General features: G+C 39.4%; 1 protein-coding gene and 1 long non-coding RNA gene across 5 annotated transcripts in view; one reads left to right on the forward strand and one right to left on the reverse strand.

Moving 5' to 3' along the window:
* The window catches only part of LOC122877260, a 58,017-nt gene extending 42,029 nt beyond the window's left edge, over positions 1–15,988 (reverse strand). Inside the window, exon 1 of the long non-coding RNA XR_006378216.1 lies at positions 12,785–15,988. This is a non-coding gene — a long non-coding RNA (uncharacterized LOC122877260). The remainder of the gene's footprint in view (positions 1–12,784) is intronic.
* Positions 12,390–21,555, forward strand: part of atp11b (ATPase phospholipid transporting 11B (putative)) — a 62,488-nt gene continuing 53,322 nt past the window's right edge. For 2 of the 4 annotated variants that reach the window (XR_006378214.1, XM_044198578.1), the window contains exon 1: positions 12,390–12,766. Coding sequence is in view for 3 of the 4 variants with exons in the window: in XM_044198578.1 (XP_044054513.1) it covers positions 12,740–12,766 (27 nt within the window). In the remaining variant the exon portion in view is untranslated. The remainder of the gene's footprint in view (positions 12,767–21,555) is intronic. The other 2 variants (XM_044198576.1, XM_044198577.1) reach the window with 1 other exon arrangement.

Genomic DNA, 21,555 nt, shown 5'->3' on the forward strand with positions numbered 1-21,555 from the left:
GCATTTGCATGTGCGTGTGTATGTCAGGCCAATGTAAAGAAAGCAGTTACCTAAAGGAGTACAGTAACAATTTGCAGACTGAGAAGTGATGTGACCCCTGGGGAAACACACACACACACACGCATACACACCAACATCCATGTGGGCCCATATACACAAACGCAAAGGTAAATGTGAGTGTCTGGAAAAACCTCTTGATAGTTTATATCTGTATCAGTGGCAATAAAACCCATAATGTGTGTGTGTGTCAGGTAATAATATCGATTCCCTGAAGATACTGTTTCTAAGTGCATATAAGTGCATGCTATTTCTCATAATGTCAAAAACCATTTTAATCCATTTGTATTCATCTAAGTCTAAAAACTTCAGGCTTTATCCAACATGTAACAGTCAGAGGAAACCATGATGAACCGAACAGTGAGGTAAATACCAGTGCAGTTCTTGCCATGAAGCTGTCCTGCTCAGTGCTTATTGCTGAGGATGTATCACCATCTAGTGGTTAGAAGGAGAACTATCCCAAGATGGTACAATGGAAAATATATCTATCTATATGAGTGAAACTTAAAGGTTGGATGTAAACTCCAAAAGAAACTGCATTTGACCAGTTTTCACACAGAAACAATGCTCAAAGCAAAGGTCTTTTTCGTTTTATGGCTGCCATGCCAGATTAAGGTACTTGTCACTATAGGTAAAGAGACAATGATAATGCTTTTAAAAGGTTCGTTCTACAAGTAATATAACTCTATTGAATTGAAGTCATTGATTGCAGGGACCAATCACATGATACGGGAGGCATTTGCAAGAGTTTTATGACATTTTAGTGCAGCCTGAATGCAAAGCAGCAATCTAAGTCAAATGTAGTGCTTCTTTATAGTCACCAGGTTTAGTGGTTATGTTTGGAGTATACTGCCATTTTAACAATTACAGTATATTGTCATATATAATATCATAACTGTTGGATGATGATATAACTGAATAAAAAGGGAGGAAAAATAAAAAAATAACAAAAAATGTATCCATATCTTAACATAGCTGACAGTTTAAGTTAATATACAGTGTGATTTGTTGCATTACCTTTTTTAAAGAAAAGACACTCTATAAAATGTGGATCAAAGAATTGAAAAATGGAATAATGTTCTTATTCTTCAGTTATATCATCACAATCACTATTTTTATTACTTAATGATTGATTTGATAAATTAATTTTATGTTTATATATTAAAATGTTGAATTAAATTATGTCAGTAGTTTAAGTTTAATTTGAAATGATATTTTTCTTATTTTTTTCATGTTCCTAAATGTGAAAGACATGAAGAAGACCTGAACTGCCGCCATAATAAAAGTCCATCTGTAATTATGAAACTACAGATATTCTTAGCAAAAGGTAAACAATAAGCCATTATAAATACTACCAAAATAAAAATGGTATCCTTAGTTGAACTCCTTATGAAAAAGAACCGAAAAGACTAACATACAGAAAGAGATAAAAATGTAAAAAGACGTAGAGAAGAAAGTAGAGAATACAGATTACCATACTGACAGAAGAACGTGATGCATTTTCAAGCAACAGGAAACTTATGACCTCATGAGATAAATGACTATTTTAAGGTAAACATACAGCGTTGGGATCAAATCTGATGTTCAGAATAAGACCCCAAATATGACTTATTCAGCTAATATCGCTTATCAGCTATATGTATGTGATCATTCATTTATCATCATGTAACATCCTCTCACACACACACACACACACACACACAGTCAAGTAATCACTGCAAACAGCTTGAAGATAATACAGCATTTACATACAGAAGTGAGATCACTGAAAGACTTGGGCCTCTCTGAAGCAGGCCTCACACAGACACACACACACACACACACACACACACACACACACACACACACACACACACACGTGTATATACAGACACTTTTCAAAAGCCCCTGTCCCCCTCGCGTTCCTGCTTTGTCTTTGATAGTTGTGGGTGTTTAGCATCATGCTGCCTCTTCAGAAGAAAAGATATGGGGGTAGAGAGAGGGACAGAGAGAAAAAGAGGGAAAGAGGGAGAAGCAGGTAAGGCAAATGTTTGGTCTGTGGCTGATAGAGGCTTCAGATAAACATGCTGGTCTGCCTGCCTCCAAACACACACCTGACTCCGTATGTAGCAGAGAGAAAAGAGCAGGAAACTGACAACTCCGTTTCTCCATTTACCTCTCTTTCCATTCAAATAATCATAATTGGGTTGCACCAGCTATTCATAAAAATTAATAATACATTTGTGTATAAAGTTCTTCCTGAGTTCTTAGTATCTAGCAAAGTGATTCACTAAACCGAGTTACACCATTAAAAGTCAAGGAACATCTCAGCTAGTAAAGACTTTAGTTATGTGTAAATCAGTTGCTAGGAATTTATCTGTTGCGCCATCCAATCAAAAGCAATTTACAATGAAAACAGAAAGTCACCTTAGCAACACAAGCTAGCTCTAACATAACTTCCAAATACCTTAATTAAACTAACCTGTTATTTGGTCATTCAATCTAACGTTATTGGCATACCGTATTGTAATTTGAGGTACATTGTGTTGTTTTTCTAAAATGTTCTCCCTAGTTCATTGTTATTAAAAAGCAAGTGTCAGGTCAGATATGTTGACCATTACCTTTATTATCTCTTTACTCCTCATCTAAATTAGTAATATCAGCAAACTAACATTAGCTTTGTCAGTTGGTTCAGTTAGCTGCGTAAGAGGTACAATTGGTTACTGGTTGTAAATATTTAGTAACGACCAATCTGTAAATACAGTAAGAACTAGTTTGTGTGGTGCAACCTGTTATAATTTAACATCAAACTCCTGTTAGTAATGTTATAATTAGGATAAATTTGAATTTCCGGAAGGCTGGTGCAACCGGCTCCTAGAAGTTTATAAATTACCAGACTATTGAGCGAGCACAAAACATCCCTTACATGCAAACTCCACAATTGGATTTGACCTGGAAGTGTCATTCAGTTTGACTCTGCCTTCCAAATATGGTCAGGTTACTTCCCAGCATGGTAATCTGTCCAGACATCACTGTGAAACAAATCTGACCCCAACACCTGGCTTTGAGTGTGACTTTTTGAGCCCCTCAAGCGTTATCATGCGCTCAGAATCTGCAAACACACAAAATCAGGAATTTGTGTGCAAACCCTCTGAACTTACAAATCTGTGAGATCTCGTTTTGTGCTCGTTAAATAATTTTTATCATTACATCCATATGAAACACTGCATTGCACTACCAGTAGTAGCAGTATGACATTATGTGCTCCTTCAATCAAATACATTCTCTCCATAGATTTCATGGATGCACACACTGATATTCTCCCATTTTGTGCATGCTTTCACACACACACACACACACACACACACACACACACACACACACACACACACACACACAGTAGCAGTAGAAGGGTAGTATCAAGCATTACTTCAGTCAGTGCAGATAAGAAAAGTTGTGAAATGAACTGTGCAAATCTTTCCACTTCAGCTCAAACTCAGTCTCATATCAAAGCTGTGGAGCGATAACGGCTCTCTCTCTCACACACACACAGTTTTAGATAGACTTGGTAACTATGTTGGTGGTCTCTCCCCCTCTTGTCTTGCCTCTCTCTTAGATTAGCCTACTGACTGACTGGTATGTACGTCTCAATTCCCAGACATTATAGTCAGACTTTAAGAGCAGTGAGTCGCTGTAGGTTAGGCCGAAAGAACAGAAAGTAAAGCAGTAAAACAGTTTTTGGCCAAATCAGATTTTATTTTATGTTCTCAGTGATCATATTGGTCATAAACTTCCATGACAGTTAAAAGGAAACACACATCTGAATTAAGTGATGGAATTAATTTGAGGAGTTTCATTGTTTATCCATATGTTCAAACAAGCTTAAATTATTTATATGCATTGTATGTATGTGCTTAATTTAGCACACTTACAAGAATTAAAACATACTTTTAATTTTTTTAAGTACACAATTTGGTAGCTCAGAGAATACAAAAATACATAAAGATTTCAATATCTTTAAGTACTTTTTACGCACAACTTTTAATACAAAATGTATCACTTTTAGTATTATACGACTTACATAAAAAAGTATATTAAAGTGTATTAAAAAATACATTGACTTTTTTATGCTATATAGTAATACTGCATTACAAAACACAGTAGGCTGGCGCTGACCCACATTCAAAGCAAGTCCCTTGAAGATCACAATCTCTGCTTCTGATGATAAAATATTTACTTCTGCACAAACAGGATGTATTTACTGCTTCTAATTTTTTTATGCATCATGAATGTAGAGGAACAACCCTTTCGAGTTGAGTGTGTGTGTGTGTGTGAGGCTGCAGGTGTGCCGTATGTGTGTGTGTGGGACATTCTCTCCTGGTGCTGGAGCAGAACAAACATGGATTAGAGCCACACCATCATGCAGGTACCAACAACTCCCTGTTCATCTACACATACAGCTACACGCACTCAAACAGCCAGCTGCTGCGGCTTACATGATGTCAGGGCCATTAAAGTCATGTAGCTGGAGAGGGCAGACAGACAAATGAAAGGCCTGTCATTTAAACAGAGCAAACTATTAGAAGGCTTATAATCGCTGATGGACAGACAGGTTTACTGCCTCAGGCATGGAGGCTGCAAAGGCCTGTGAGATAGAGATGATGTTAAATATACAGTATGCGTATATGAGTCTCTGAAGCATGGATTTTACACTTACACAAGTTATTTGTTTATTTTTTATCATTATTCAATCATGAAAGCCACACTGTGATGAAGATAGGGACAGAATGTGCTGCAAGTCTCACTCAACAGGTATGATTGATGACTCTGATGTTGGCTAAGTCCTTTACACACACACATGCACTTGTACATTTGCCCACTGTCTTAGTTTGGATCTGCGCAATCCATCGAGAGTTCAACCAGAGGTTTTCCTGATAACATTCACACATACGTACAGTTGCACATGCACACCTGTGACCTGGCTGGCCATTGCATCATGCGTACACAGGTTTTGCTCTCAGTCGACTCTTGTAACAAGGAGTGTTCCAAAACTGTTCCAGCACTTCTGCAGACAGTCAGAGAGTACGTCTACAGCTTCCCTCACTCTGGGAAACATTGAACGATAACAGTTCGAAAGAAAAAGGCTTTCGTCTGCCTCTACAATATACTTACTTCTTACTTTACACAAAACATCCGTTTATAAAAAATGATGCATTGTTACAGAATAAATCAGCTAATAGTATGTATGTCGGCTCCACCTTGACCAGATGCAACATTAAAATGCTACTTTCATGGTAATGCCTCATCAGTTATCCAATAACATAATATATGTAATAATAAACACTCTGAAAGGGGCTATTCTGCACAATGTACTTAACTTTTGATACTTAAGTACATTTTGCTGATAATACCTCTCCAATTAAGATTATAATAATAATATATAATAGAGTATTTTACCTTAATTATTTACCTTAAGTGAAGGATCTGAGTTCTTCTCCTATTACTGGCTAAGTAGAAACAATTTAGCGCTAAGCTAGCTGTCTGCTAAAACAAACCAGATGCCACTGAGCATGTCTGAACTCATATAGACACACCAGTCTCAACCAGCTGCCGCTCAGTCAGCCGCAAGCTGGGGAGTCAAGAGGAGGAGAGAAGAGAGAGGATAGGGGCCCGGAAAGGCCAAGGTCAGTAGGGGCCAGCGTTACCATGGCAACGTCAAACACACACTCACATTTATTCACACAAGCAGACGCATGTTGTGAGCAAAAGGGTTACCACAGTAACTTCATACAACATACACACACACCTCATCAAGAAGAGAATGAATATGTGGTCGACTTTGGAGGGTTAATCACAGTTAATTACAGGTACCTTCATGTATGCAGGTTCTCCCTTAATCCATCAGTGTCCCTCCTTACACTCTTTGTAAGTCCTTTTTAGTCACAATATTTTTGAATGGGAAAGAAAAAAGACTGAAAAATGAAAAAAATGACTTTGGCTTTTCCAGCACATATCGAAAAAGACATGATCAGTTGAAAGTTCAGTGACCAAAACACCAGAGGGCGATAGAAGAAGCGACCCAGCTGCGTGTCCTCGTGTTTTTTACAAGACCCCCACTCTGAGGATTGTGCATGAAGTGATCTAACTCTATCATAGACAGGATTTCATCTATACCCTCCTAAACCAAACGTCTCAGAAAATGTGTGTTTGTGTGTGTCAGAATGATGGAGGGGCGAGGGTTTGCATTTTCAAGCAGCTGCTTGTCCTGGTAGAAATGAAGCAGATCAGAAGAACAGAAAAGCACAGACAGCCCCTTGCCACACACACATACCTTCAACATCTTAGAGGGAACCTTTTGACATGAGATCCAGAGCAGTTTAGGTAATCTGTGGGTGGCTGTACTGCAGCAACTGCCACATAGCACTGTATCTGGAGACTGTATCGCCAAAAACCATGAGTCATCTCTGAGATTCACTATCTCTTAGGTGAACAACAGATTGCGTCACTAAGAAATGTGTTAAAATGGAGTAAATCTGAGAGTAAGAGCTGAGAAAAAAAAGCTGCTGTAAAATTACACCAATCATATCGAATATAAACCACTGAATATGGGTGGCTTACAACTGAAAAAAATTACATTCCTAGTTATTAAGATTCTTCAGTTTCACCCTATTTGATGCAAAGAATTTCACAGGTCGGTGTTATCACTGACAAGATTTTTCTCTCTTCCCCTCTTATTTGCCCCCTCTAGAGTTTCATGGTTGAACAGATAAACTTATAAACAAGAAAAGACATTGCTGCATTTTGGTTGGAGAGAAAAACACTGCACCTTCTCAGTGAAAGGAAAAACCCTCTGCACTGTATGTGGATTATTCATAAAGATTCAGGTTCATTCAGTGGTGATCCATTTGACACACACACACATACACACAATTTGTCATCCATGACCAGGTCCAGTGAAGTGGATGAAGAGCTGCCTTCCGTCTGTCTCTCCGGGTCACAGACTAAGGAGGTCAGGGTGTTAGGTGAAGAATTAGTAGCTCCTTAGGAAACCCAATACCACCCACCTGGCCACACACATACACTCATACGAACACATACCTAGACAGTGAACAAACACGTACACACAAAATAGTAGAGCTGCAGTGATTCACCCAGTTGATACCAAATGCTTTCAGGAATCATATTCAGCTGATTAGAAGCTGGAGTCACACACACACACACACACACACACACACACGCACACACAGACCTACACACACATTGGCACACATATCTAAAAAGCATTTGAGTTTTGCAAATGCAATGTTATGCTCTTAATGTTTTATGTGTTGCGTTTTACAAATTGCATTACTGTAAATTATGTCTAATAGTTGTAACACCTCAGTTTGTCCTTAAGAGGGAGACTCACACCACATATCAGATCTCCAACACAGCTTTTACTTTGCTAAATCATTGAGTAAGGCCAATGAATTTACAACTATTAAACTAATTAATAAATTGTCAAGAATGAACTTTTCTTGAATGCAGTTAATATCCATTGCTGCCTTTCAAGTCCAGTTCAACATCTAGAAAACTATAAAGCACTTCCTTTTGTGTGTCTTAAATGCTTGTCCTGATTTTAAAGCAATGTTTTATTTATTTAGTTTTCTAGACTAATGGTTAATTGGTATTGATTCAGCTATCCAGTTTAAAAGCCAATCCATTTATTTTCTATTTCCCTAAGAGGCAGGACAACCATTTCAGCCAGGCTCCCCAGAGTCCTGGTCCTCACAGAGAGACAGATGTTCATGCTAATGCAACAAGACAGATGCTAATATACACACATACAAAGCAGTAGCCAAAGCCTGAGCAAGCAACCGTTACATAGAAATAGGGGGTCTTGGTAGAGTGGGAGAACTTCTCCTAAGCCTATTAATACTATTAGAGATACTTGGTGGTAATGAGTGAAAGCCACTTAGCGCTGGTGTATTTACCAAGAGGATCAGCCACAGCATGGTTAAAGAGGCCTGATGGATTAACTCAGTCCAATACCAAGACATACACACTGACCAGGAGAGGAGAGGAGGGAAGATCAGAGAAGAACGCACAGAAAAAAATATGGTGTAAATTGTCCCGTCAGAATAGTCTCTGTTTTCCTCTACTGCATGCCAGAATCTACCATATAGGAAGCAAACTGATGATGAGCATTTGGGTATGCCAAGAAGCAACACTTGCCTCAGATATAAACCCATATGAGCTTTAAGTTTGTGGATTTTATTATTTTAAGAACAGGACCAATATAGACTTTTTTAAATTCAAATTGATTGCTATAAATTAATTATTGTAAATTAATAATGAATGCATCTACCTGTTTGGTCATCATATCCACAAGCAGTGTTGGAAAGTAACTAAATAGATTTATTCAAGTACTGCACCTAAATACAAATTTGAGGTACTTGTACTTTATACTTCAACTCAGCGTACTGATTCAACTCTACATTTCAGAGGGAAATTATAATATATTAAAGGTCATATTATGCTTATTTTCAGGTAAATACTTATATTTGGGGGTCCTACTAGAATAGGTTTACATGCTAACACTCCGTTTTAGCTCCCTAAAAAAATCCAGTCTGCTCTGATTGGTCAGCTGGCCTATTCTGTTGTGATTGGTCAACCACTTAGAACGTGTGTCGGAAAAGTCACGGCCCTTAGAATAACCGGATTCCTGAGGCTTCCTGGTCAGCTGAAACAATGGTGTAGCTACGGTAACCATGGCAGGCATTATGCGAATGTTAGAATATGTTACATAGTGACATAGACAAGTAACGGAAGAAAAGGCTGAAATACAAACGAGGCGTTCCAGCAATGATTTCTGTGGGAGACAGTAACTCCCTAAGGCATGGACTTTGGGCTTTGTAACTTTGCAGACCTTTTACATAACAAGAAAAGCTATAAAACACACTAAAGGAAAGGGGAAAACCCCAAAAGCATATTATGACCACTTTAAAGTGCTGCTTACATGTTAATCCATTAGTAATAATGGTCCAGTTATATAATATTGAAATGTAACAATGACAGGTGCCGTGTATCTTCTATAATTAGTACTCTTACTTGTTATACTTATGACTTACTTTTAGTTAAGTAACATTTTGAATGCAGAACTTACTTTTAATGAAGTATATCTGCACTGTGGTGTTGATACTTTAGAAATCTGAATACTTCTTCCACTGTACACAAGATTTTCTGTGTGTGGAAGTATTGTTGCATATTCTAAAAGCACGAGTAGGGTTCCCAAAAATATAGTCCCACTGATCAAACCAATATTACCAAGGTACACAGTTAAAATTATGCAAAATGTTATATCTTACATGATACATACAAACAAATACAAATATGCGTAGCCCATAGGAAACACATGCAGGATTTCTACCCTTATCTGTGCAGTATGGTGAATAATTTCAACCTGTGAGCCACAGCATTTAATATGACAAGCACTTGTAAAATAGAAGTATAATGGAAGTTAAATTCAATACAGAGCTGGGAAGGCAGCCAGACATTATCTGGTACCTTGCCATCCATTTCCATGACAGACATCAAGGGCAGTGTGGATCACTGGCCAGCAGTCTCCTGTCTGAGGCACAAAGAAGTGCTTTAAGCATACAGCATTTCAACTGGCAGCAACTGTGCGTGACCACAGTACATGATATGGCTTATGCTTCGTGAAGTCTAACGTATATGAAATTACTTCAGCTAATATAATGTGTGTTAAATGATTTCAAGACATAAACAATAGGGAGAGGTTCAGTAGAGTGCAAACAAAAGTATGGCACAAGATATATTGATTGTGAGTATTTTACATTAAACTCAGGGATAAGTTCTCCTATACAACACGTATAGGAGAAACTTGGTCTACTTTAAAAAAAAAATCACTACTTTAAGTTGCCTTGTAAACTTGTAATCCTTGGAGATTACTTATCAGAAAAGGATTTTTTCAGTCCCTGAAAAAGTTGACATTTAGAGATGTGAGATGTTTTCAGCTTAGCACCAAAAATGTGCACGCCGCTGTCAACCTCTCACATTAAATACTAACATACTGTATCCAATACAGCTGTGAGGCGGGAGCTCCCAGATGTTGCTGCAGCAGTGGCGTTATGTAAGTCAATGTAACCAAGAGATTACCCTGACAGTCACATGGGTAGGACCGCTGGGCTCAGGGCTCACATACAAACACAGACAGATAGCGGATTACCCAAAGGATTTGCAGAGTAAAGCTGTCTTTTTAAGATGAGTTTGTGACATTTCTGCTTTTGCTGACTATACAGTAGAAAAAACACAAAAAGGTACATGACACTGTTTATTGTATGTGATAGATGAGTGGGACTTGAACCCAAGATGTTGCAAAGACTGTGGCACACTCATTGTCTTACTCTGCTGACTCACGGAGTGGCCTAAAGCTGTGTTAATCCTGGAGATAAATGCGTGTTGGTGGCGTTTGGCTTAGCTTCACTGTTTTTTCCTGGTTTTTAAAAAGGCTTTCCTGATGGAGAGGCCAGTAGGAAGGGGTTTTGTGCGGTGGTGAGTTGAATCACACAAGCACCTTAAGGAACAAATGGGGGGGTATTGGGAACAATGCAAAAACATACAAATACATTTGCATGTTTCACATTTTCATTTAGGCAGCCAGAAAAAGAAAGGAAAAACACTTCACTGCTGGGCAGCTGCAGCAATTCTGCTCCAAATATAGCTGCTGGAACACATTGATTACATAGGATCATTATAATTTGCCATTTGCTTTTCTTGCCATTGATGGGAACATCACTTCAGTGTTTTCAACCATATACAGCATATTGAATCAATTTAGAAAGTACACAGTACAGCAAAACCTTCCAGATACTTAGATTTTGAAAAGTCTGAACATTTCTCATCCTCCCTGTGTGGTAGCATTTATGGTCTAAACATTACTGACTGATTGGGATGTACTGCAGCCAAGTCTCCGAGGAGGGAGGGGACATGAATGGATTCATCACTGGGAGAGAGCCACTAATACTAGGATGACCTCACTTTATGTGAGATGCATTACAAGAGACATCCTGGAACAACAGGGGGGCTGGATAGCATCGAGAGATTTAGAAGAAAAGGATGAAAGGCAAATGCATGTTTTATCCACCGAAAAGATTTCCTTTGTAATAGCACCATTTTATTTCTTGTTCTATATGGTTATTTTTTATAATTTTTCATTCTAAAAAGGAGCCACACAATCAATCAAATAAAATGAGAGGACTTGGATGAGCAAGGGGGCAGGAATTATTGTGAAAGGGACAAATTTTTCAGTTCATGTTCGATTAGGTTCAGGACTTGCCCCAGGAGATGAGAAACCCATTATCTCTGGCTTAAGATATTTAAAACACTCTTGGAGTAAGCAAATCCACTTTAAGTCTCCACTCTGTTGGCAAAGAGTATTCACTAGTTTAAAAAGTGCCAAGTAAGCAATCTAGATATGACTCAGAGTCCTGCATTATCACTATTTGGTGTATACAGTATTAGCAGTTTGCAATGCAGTGAACACTCTGCAATTTAATAGCACCACTGCAATATATACAGCACATCTACAGTATATATGGTGTATGTTCAGGGCCATTCAGCACAGTGTGAAGAAGACAAACCTTAACAGAAAAAAGTGTAACAATAACATATGTACTCATGTCTGATGTGCTCTACAACTATACATCTACTCATACCCACAACTACTCATCTTCAAATGTTTTACTCATTGTAGGTTTTAATGGTCATTGACACTCTTCACACTGTTGTTATTGTAGCCATGGCAGGATTAACTTACTGGGAAACAAAGGGCAAAAATGAGCTTCTGGGTCTCCATTGGGAGTATTATTAGGAATAGTATCAATATCAGCTGAAATAATGAAGGCCTTAAAACTAGATTTTGGCACAGGGCCCCTCTTCAAGACAGGGCCTCAAGATAGCCATTCTCACTGCAGATGTTTTTACTTGTCATAGTAGGGAAAGCACTGGTGTTACTAATAACATTAATGATGGCCCTGTTATATTTCAAGGGCCCCAGTAAGCCATGACAGTTAGACAGTGGGGCCGCATACACAATACAAGGACCCTGAAACTGAAGCAGCTAAAGGGAATTCAGCCATTACTAGCCCTGGACCATTTGCACATTTGGTAATCCAGCCTTATTCTTAGTTTACACATCTTAATTGTACATACATCATAGACTGTGTCCATGTATTTAAATTATTTAAAAAAAATACATGGTGGTTATAGTTGTATGTACAGAATATAGTCATTTTAGTTCAATTTCCAACAAATCTATCTACTATCACTATCACTTTTTAATGCAGACAGGCAGGGGGCGTTGAGAGGCCGCTAGAGAGCAGCCAGTGTCTGCATTGAGCTGTGTGCTGGCAGGGGGAAACTGATCGTGGCAGGACAGAGATGTAGTGTAGCTCGCTGGGACTCCGTGGCCAGTCGTCTGTCACTTTTGCCGCGGATAATTTGTCTGACATTAGCGCGGAATGGGAAAAATCGGATTATTTTTTTTGCACAGTCACATTGCATGAATGTGTCGCGTAATGCGACCGAGAAGAGCTGCCTTTGGGGGGAAATATTTATGGTTCGGGACGGTTTTGTTGGTGTAGGTAGTTGCTAGCGCTGGGCTAGCGACTGTGCTGGCTACTTTGAACGTATTTTTGCAAGGATGCTACGGTGGATACGACAGCAGCTGGTAAAACTGTTCTCCTACCTTTCTCATAACGATAGCCCTCATTAGCTCACAACAGCAGACGCCGAATACAAGGTTTAGCCCACGGAAAGCTGTATTAACTTATTTGGATAACATTTATCAAGCTAACCAAGCTAATTAGCTGTTGCCGATGTGTCCAAAACATTGTTGTCTGTCTCGCTGTTATGACAGTCAGGTGTAGGTTATGTTAGCTACCTTCCCAGCTAGCGACCGTTTATTAGCTGACAAATGGTAACGTTAACTAACGCAAAGCTAGTTATGACCTAAACAACATCAGACTTTACATTTGAGTTGTGAGTTGATTTTAAGTTTGCTGGCGTTTTAACCACAGCTGAATCGTTTGTCATTGTAAAAATATGACAGAAAGTTAACTAAGTTTAACGCTAGCTAGCTGGGTAACAATGTAAAACTTGGCAAAGTTAAACAGCGCTGCTAACTCCACTTCATCTAGCGTTAACGCTTAACGTTTGCTAACTTACACTCTAACTTAGACGCAGATGATTTTTTTCAAACTGACTTATTTATTTGTGTCAAAAGAGCCAACAAACTTTACCAGCTGGTTAGATATTAGTCTCAAAGCATAAGTAGCTAGAGCAGTTAAACGACAATAATGGTCCTTGTCAAGCACACGAGTCCTGCCTGATTCTGTTTTTAACTAATGTTGGCATTGCAGAGAGTGAGTCACAGGGGGCATATTAGTTAAATTGAGTTTTGAATTATGCTGGAGAAATTACTGATTTGTGTTTCAATCATGCTGGAATGACACAATGGTTATATGATAGGATTTTTGTGGTTGTTTCTGTTTGTAGTAGAGTTCAAAGTTTGGGTAAGAACCTGCATTGATATACAGTATAAATGAGAGTGGTGTGACTGGTAGAGGGGGCTTGAGTATGTGAGGAGGGCATACCCATGTAAATGAATGAATGAGTGCATATTACTAGATTAGTCACACATTCGTCAATCTGTTGATGTCACCACAGACAGTGAGTTTAATCAATGCTAAGGTGTTTCTGAACTCCCATGTCCTTGTCAGGGAGTACTCCCTGTACTTAGGGTTGGGTTAGTGTGACTCTTGCTTAACTGCAAGTTTGTCAGTCTGTACAAAAAAGTTTTCTTTCTGCCTTTAGAGGTTAATTTTGGCCTTCACTTTTTTAAAGAGCACCACAGAGCGTTTCACTCTATAAAAATGGTAGCCTCCTCCTAATTTGAGATAGCGCAGTTCATTTGACCCATCCCATATAATTGACCTGCCTAGTTAATTAAACGTGTAATTAAACTGCATCTTAATACAACTGGCCTAATGAAAAAGTTTGTCGGGGGCATTTGTCTGACCTTGATATCAGCTGGAAGTTAATGCAGAAATGTTTATTCCCTCACATTTTGCTTATCAGTTTCTTTCTGATGACACTAGTCCACATTAAGGAAGAGGAGGAGAAGGTGGGAGAGTCCTAATTGACAGTGTGGAAGGCTTTTAATATCAGTCTTCTTCCATCAGCAGTGCTGACATAATGCTAGTAATGCTGCATTTACTTCATAGACCTACTATAATTACTGTACAAGCAACAGTAGCAACTGTGAAAACCCTTCAACATCTTGTGCAAGTATGACATGGAAACTTTTTGTGCGCTCAAGTATTTCCTACGGGAATCACAAATTGCGGTGTGTATATATTATTGCTGACCATTTTCAAAACATATGAAGCAGCACTTGGTCCATGCCCACAGGTATAAAAGCCAACTCACATGCTCAAGACATCTGAGATGTGTGATCTAGCTGCTGAACAGCAGCCGTTTTAATGCAAGAAACTACCAAATTCACATTTTCCTTTTCATAACTTGTGATATATTATTATTGCTTGTGTTTTGAGTTTGATTTCTCAAAGGCATACTTTGCAAATATAAAGCTTTTCTGCAGCAAGGCTTGATACGGCAGAGGTAGGATTTTGGATATTGCTTCAATGCGCTAAGACACAAGAGTTTTAAAAATAGTCATTGCTTGCAACGACATTACCGAGCAGTGATAAGCATGATATCATTTTGAAAAACAAAAACAAAACTAGAGGTTATTAAATTCTCACTTTGATGCATTATTTCCACCCTTGTTAAAATTGTTCAATTCCTTATCACCTGTAGCTCTGCTCCAGGCTATTCATTTCTTGCCACATGTTAGATATCCGTTTGGCATCGGACATCGATAATACCACCAAAAGCAGCATATATCTACTGCATCAGACTACAGACAGTCTATTGCTCTCACTCTCTCTTCCTCTTTGTGTTGCAGTCTTTCTGTCTTTACCGCTTGCTCTTTATTCGACCTCTCTCCTTCTTTCCATCTTTGATTAGCTCATCCCATTTGATTAAATGCCTCGAAGTCTATGATACGACTCAGTGCGTTGCCTTGGTTGTGATGCAATAGTCTGTCGCCCAGCCATTGTTCAGGTCAATGGTTCCTCTAAGGCACTGTGGGACTTGTAGGCCTTGTGCAGGGAGTAATTACCTGCCGGCCTACAAATTGATGGGGGCATGAGAGTGAGGGGCAAAATAAAAATTTAGACTTTTACAAGAATGCCACATTGAAATTGTTGCTATACTGCCAGAAAAAAATGAGAATGAAACAGTTATTTTCTTTGAGTTTATCGCCAATGGTGACACATAAAATGTGTGATATATCTTGCATCAGAAATTTGGTTCTTCTTCCTGATATTCAATATCAGCATCTTTGCACAATTCTAATGGTCCGAAAGCTTTGAAATTCTTATTTACCTCATTTACTACCGGTTATATCCAGCTTGTCTTTTGTGATTGATATAAATTTAATTGGGGGGAAAAAAAATGGAAAATGGCTTCTACTTGGATTCACCTCATTGGTGTAGCCTACTTAATGAAATAGTTAAGTGCCCCTATTACGTGCCAGTCATACCTATCCATCAGCCAAGTATGACATCAGGTCTATGCAGTTTTCATACATTTTCAACATTTCTATTCAATCTGTTATTTCCAAGTAGAGGCAGTCCAAAATAACTAAATCTGGCACTCTAAGCATCAGGTTAGGTCTTTGGCTCATCATTACTGCTGCTTCTTGAATATGTCAACCTGTTCAACGACATCTGACTATTTAATAAAAGTCATAACCAACATGTATACTATCTACACAAGCAAATGCAAAAGTCACAGCCTGCATTGGACTAACTGAGACTATAAAATTGGCTGCTATAGTGCAACAGACACGTATATACAGTAAGAGATCTGGATCAAGTGAATAAGTGCTGCTTTGGCTGCATTTATAAGTGTATTTATCTGTCTTGTGTAGAGTTAAATGATGGGATACATGCCTTGGGAATCATAGGCTCAATCCATTACCTGCGTGTTTGTGTGTTTTTCACAATTTAAAGTCTGTTATTTTGGTGATTTTAAATTTTGTCATAAATTGTAAAGCAGATAGGTTAGCTCTTACCGCTAAATGCAGCATGGTTACGTATAACATGTAATTGTCTTGTTATTGTCATTATATACAGGTAAGACTCATTTGCTTAATTGAACTGAGATATTGTGGACCATTATTGTAATTTTTTATATATGCTAACTGAAGAGTAGCATAAAGCTCAGGCAGTTGATTCAGGATAGGCCATACACAGGGATAGTAAATGGTCTTAACTCTTGATTTAAAAATATCTGTGGCATTACCTGCCTAATAATAAAAAGTGACATTTAATACTTCAGTCTTATTTTAAAGATAATCAGGTGTGAGATTGCTGTACATTTGTATGATAAATAATTATAATTGTTCGGTGTAGAAATCACTTGTTACTGTTGTTGTGACAGATTGATGTCCATTGACCAATTCGAGTGTTTCCGGGTGGTACTCCCTGTACTTAGGGTTGGGTTAGAGTGACTCTTGCTCAACAGCAAGTTTGTCAGTCTGTACAAAAAAACGTTTTCTTTCTTCTTTTAGAGGTTCATTTTGGCCTTCACTTTTTTAAAGAGCACCACAGAGTGTTAAACTCCATTAATAATGGTGACCTCCTCCTAATTTGAGATAGCACAGTTCATTTGACCCATCCCATATAACTGACCTGCCTAGTTAATTAAAAGTGTGTGTAAATGCTCACAACAGGCCATCCTTTATTGAATAACAAGATGCTGCATGACATTTACCTAATCCTGTTTGAGTTCTTGCGGCTCTCTAGCAGTTGTGCATCACTGACATTCATAATCAAATCATGTGAAGAATAATGTAATTTTGTGTAGATTCTTCAATAAATTTTATTTATATAGCACCAAATCATAACAGAAGTTATCTCAGGGCACTTTTCATATAGAGCAGGTCTAGACCGTACTCTTCTTCTCTTAATTCTTCAATACACATTTCAAAAACATTTTACCTGCATCAGACATTAGCCTGTTGGATCACCTTAACTGTGCATAGGCCTATATCTTTGCTGGTGGTGATAGTGAATGTAGATACACTAGCAGAGTTGACGCTAGCCAATAGGAACATTTTGACATATCAGCCAACTTTGGTCTTGCTCTGTAGCTCTATACACTTTAAATGACCCTGGATGTAATCAGTCTTCCGTACATTAAAATGCCATACCCTAAAGCATGAACAACAACTACTATATTAAAGCTGCTTTACAGTGATTTCAGAACCATTGGGTGAGGCGCTTCCCTTCATTTCACAAGGCCACATCTTTGTTACAGTTACACTAGGCAATTGTGTATGTTCTCAGCCAGCAGTTCAGCTAATTTAAGCTACTGTGTGCAAACATATTAATGATTAAGCAATTTAACTGATAGCTGATTGATGTGGTGGTGAGCTAGAATCTCTGACTCCATAGACTGTCTGAAAAACTGGGTGGAGAAAGGGAATGAGAAATTTTCTCCTCCATCAACCACCGTCAAAGTTCCTTACAGTAATCATGTAAAGGTGTATTAAGGAAGATGTTTACCGTCCTAAAGTACAAAATTACCATAATCTATCTGCAGGGATGCAGTAGCTCGTTGATCAATGCCAGTGACTCAACAGTTACCCAGAATCAGAAATATTTTATTGATCCCTGAGGGGAAACTCTTTTGTTACAGCTGCTCACTATCACATCAGTGATAGTGAAGTACTAAGCAAATCAAAATATAATACAGCTAAGATAAATTAAGTACAAAGTGGATATAAGTATAAAAGCTAAAAAGTGTAAGTACAAAAGTGGATTTACAGGTTCATAAGTGTACGGTATAATACAATGTAATAATATAAGTAATAGTGCAATAATGAGTACTATCAAGTTAAGTGTAGCAGATAACCCGATTATTAGTTGGTGGATATTGCACAGCAGTAATAAAAGTATGAATAATTATCAATAAATTGAGAATATTAAACTGAAAACAGAGTATATTGCACATATTACACAGGTGTATTAAACAGAGAATATTGCACAATATTTTAAGTATTGCAGTGATGTTAGAGGGAGGAGTTAAAGAGTTTGATGGCCACAGGCAGGAATGACTTCCTGTGGCGCTCTGTGTTGCATTTTGGGGGATGAGTCTTTCGCTGAAGGTACTCCTTTGTTTGACCAGCATGTCATGGAGTGGGTGGGAGACATTGTCTAAGATGGCATGTAGTTTGGCCAGCATCCTCCTCTCTGACACCACCGACAGAGAGTCCAGCTCCACCCCCACAATGTCACTGGCCTTATGGATCAGTTTGTTGAGCCTGTTAGCATCTGCTACCCTCAGCCTGCTGCCCCAGCATGCACCAGCATACAGGATAGCACTGGCCACCACAGACTCATAAAACGTCTTCAGCATTGTCCGGCAGATGTTAAAGGACCTCAGCCTCCTCAGAAAATAGAGGCGGCTCTGGCCCTTCCTGTAAAGAGCTTGAGTGTTCTTAGCCCAGTCCAGTTTATTGTCCATGTGTACTCCCAGGTACTTGTAATCCTCTACAATGTCCGCACTGACCCCCTGGATGGAAACTGGGGTCACTGGTGCCTTGGCCCTTCGTAGATCTACAACCAGCTCCTTAGACTCTGTCGCATTGAGCTGCAGATGGTTCTGCTCACACCATGAGACAAAGTTACCCACCACATGTGATGCTGATACATCCCACCACAGAAGAATCATCGGAAAACTTTTGAAGGTGGCAGAACTCTGTGTGGTAGCTGAAGTCTGTGGTATAGATGGTGAAGAGAAAGGGATAGAGGACAGTCCCCTGAGGGGCCCCAGTGTTGCTGACCACACTGTCCGACACACAGTGCTGCAGACTCACATGCTGTGGTCTACCAGTCAGGTAGTCCACAATCCAGGACACGAGGGGGGCATCCACCTGCATCGCTGCCAGCTTCTCCCCCAGCAGGGTTGGTCGGATGGTGTTGAAAGCACTGGTGAAGTCTAAAAACATGATCCTCACCATGCTTGCCGGCTTGTTCAGGTGGGTGTAGATGCGGTTCAGCAGAAATATGATGGAGTCCTCAACTCCCAGCCGGGGCTGGTAGGCAAACTGAAGGGGCCCAGGAGGGGTCTGACCATGGGCCGCAGCTGTTCCAGCACCAGTCTCTCCAGGGTCTATATATGTGGGAGGTCAGTGCCACCGGTAGTCCTTGGAGCCACTGGGACATGGCGTCTTCGGCACAGGAACGAGGCAATATATCTTCCACAGAACAGGGACCCTTTGAAGGCTCAGGTTGAAGACATGTTGACGGACTCCACGTAGCTGGGGGGGGCACAGGCTTTTAGCACTCCGGGGCAAACGCCATCGGGGCCTGTAGCTTTGTTTGAGTGGAGTTTCATCAGCTGTCCTCTCACCTGGTCAGCAGTCAGACACACAGCAGAGGTTGCAGGCGGGGGATGGGGGGGGTGTCGGTCTGGAGAGGGCCGTTAGCCTGAGAGCCAGTTGAGGGGGGGGTAGGACTCTCCCAGGAAGATGGAGGAGGGGGGAGCAGTGGACTCAGAGGCGTCTGAGCGCAGACAGCAGATGAGTTAGACAAGGGCAACAGGCAGCATGCACGTTGGCACATACGCACTATATTTACTTCATTAGATGTGGGGATTTCTCGCTTACAAAATTCACTTCCTGGCCTGTCAGTGTCTGCAGTTGCCAGTTCATATAGGTTGATTTAAAATCCTGTATTACTTAATGTCTGTTAAAATGTAATTGCCTCATGGGACCCGCTCAGCAGCCAGTGTTAACAAACAATGGTAGTATTGGGCAGGTTCCTGTTTCCTGCAGCAATAAACTGTGGTTGCTGAGGGCAACTCTAAACTATGAATACAGTACTATACGTGCAGCTGTGTGATTGTGATGCAGGAAGTTGCTGTAAAAAGTGAACTTCAAGGTGGAAATGAAAAAAAAATCTGGGTGTGTGGAGTTAGAAACAAGTGAGAGTAAAGAAATCTCACATGGACCAGCTTTTTGAAAACTGAGAGCAAAGTGGAAAAGAATGGATCAGCGGAAATGGAAAATCCTGAACATATTGTTTTCATTCCTGAAAGTAGATCACTGATTTTATGCCAGGTGATGACAGAAAGGTCAATGTTTGTGCAAACTTTGACGTACAGTGCTTACGCACTCTGAAAATGAGAGGGTAAATATTTATGTGAATTTCATAAAATTATCAGTAAGAGGGAAAAACAAGACTTTCTAGCTATTGCTACTTTGATAAATACTTCCTTGACCCTAGAAAAGTATATATGTTCAGGTGAGAAAGTGATCACTTTCTGAAAAACTACAATAGACTAACAAAAATGATGTCATCGTTCAATCTTAGTGTTAGGTGTGGTGCATTTGTTTAATAAATAATAAGAAAGCAGATGGGAGAGCTTAAGAAAGGCAATAATAGTTTACATGTGTCCCTGAACAGAGGTGAATCTGTGTGAGAGTGACTGACGTGGCCCGGATACATTCCTCTTTGTGTGTGTATGGGTGTGTGTGTTGGACCTACGTCAACATTTGCAAATGATTGTAAGCACTTGCTTTAACCTTCTTAGTATAGCAGTCGGGTAGGGTGTGACACACAACACAGTACCAGAAAATGATGTTAGAACTAAGTGAGAAATTATGAGATGAAAGTGAAAATTGCATCTCTGTGTTTTGGTCTGCAGATGAATGGATGAAAAATGACCAACATTAGATCATCATATCAATAACCTCTAATATTATACAGTGCTTGAGACATTACATTTTTGTGCTTGCACAAAATTCACAATCATCTTGGTTCCTCTTAATGCCGCCTTCTGGGTAAATAAGCAACAGCTGCTAACTAGCTAGCTGTTCACAGTCTGGACCAGCTCTGCTGTGAAGGGTACAAGAAGACGCTGTAGTAATGTTACATGAACAGGGACTTTTTCTGTGGCAGCAAACACAACACACAGCCTTTCAGTAACTATTATAACTTTACTGCAACCTGAGCTCATCTACACACTTTTTTGCACAACAAACCCGCTGGACTCCGTCACACACACAGGTTACCCACAAGGCCACATTCCTTAAAGGAGAGGGCTCGGCCAGTAACGCAGGTGCAGTTAGGCTATGGGTGTGCTAACCAGAGGTGGAAGAAGTATTCACTTAGTAGCCTAAGTTCTGCATTCTAAGCCTTGCTAAGGTAAAAGTATGTATTATAGCAAAATGTACTTAAAGTAGTCATTGCTCAGTAAAATGGTTACTGTGTTGTTACTGCTGCATTAATGTGTATGTTGCATTTTACTGCTGTAGATGTTTAAGGTTGAGCTAATTTTAACTATTTTATATACCGTTGGGTAGTTTAATCTACAACAATGCAT

Source organism: Siniperca chuatsi, linkage group LG6 (genome assembly GCF_020085105.1).
Source record: "Siniperca chuatsi isolate FFG_IHB_CAS linkage group LG6, ASM2008510v1, whole genome shotgun sequence".
In the NCBI taxonomy this organism is placed as follows: Eukaryota; Metazoa; Chordata; class Actinopteri; order Centrarchiformes; family Sinipercidae; genus Siniperca; species Siniperca chuatsi.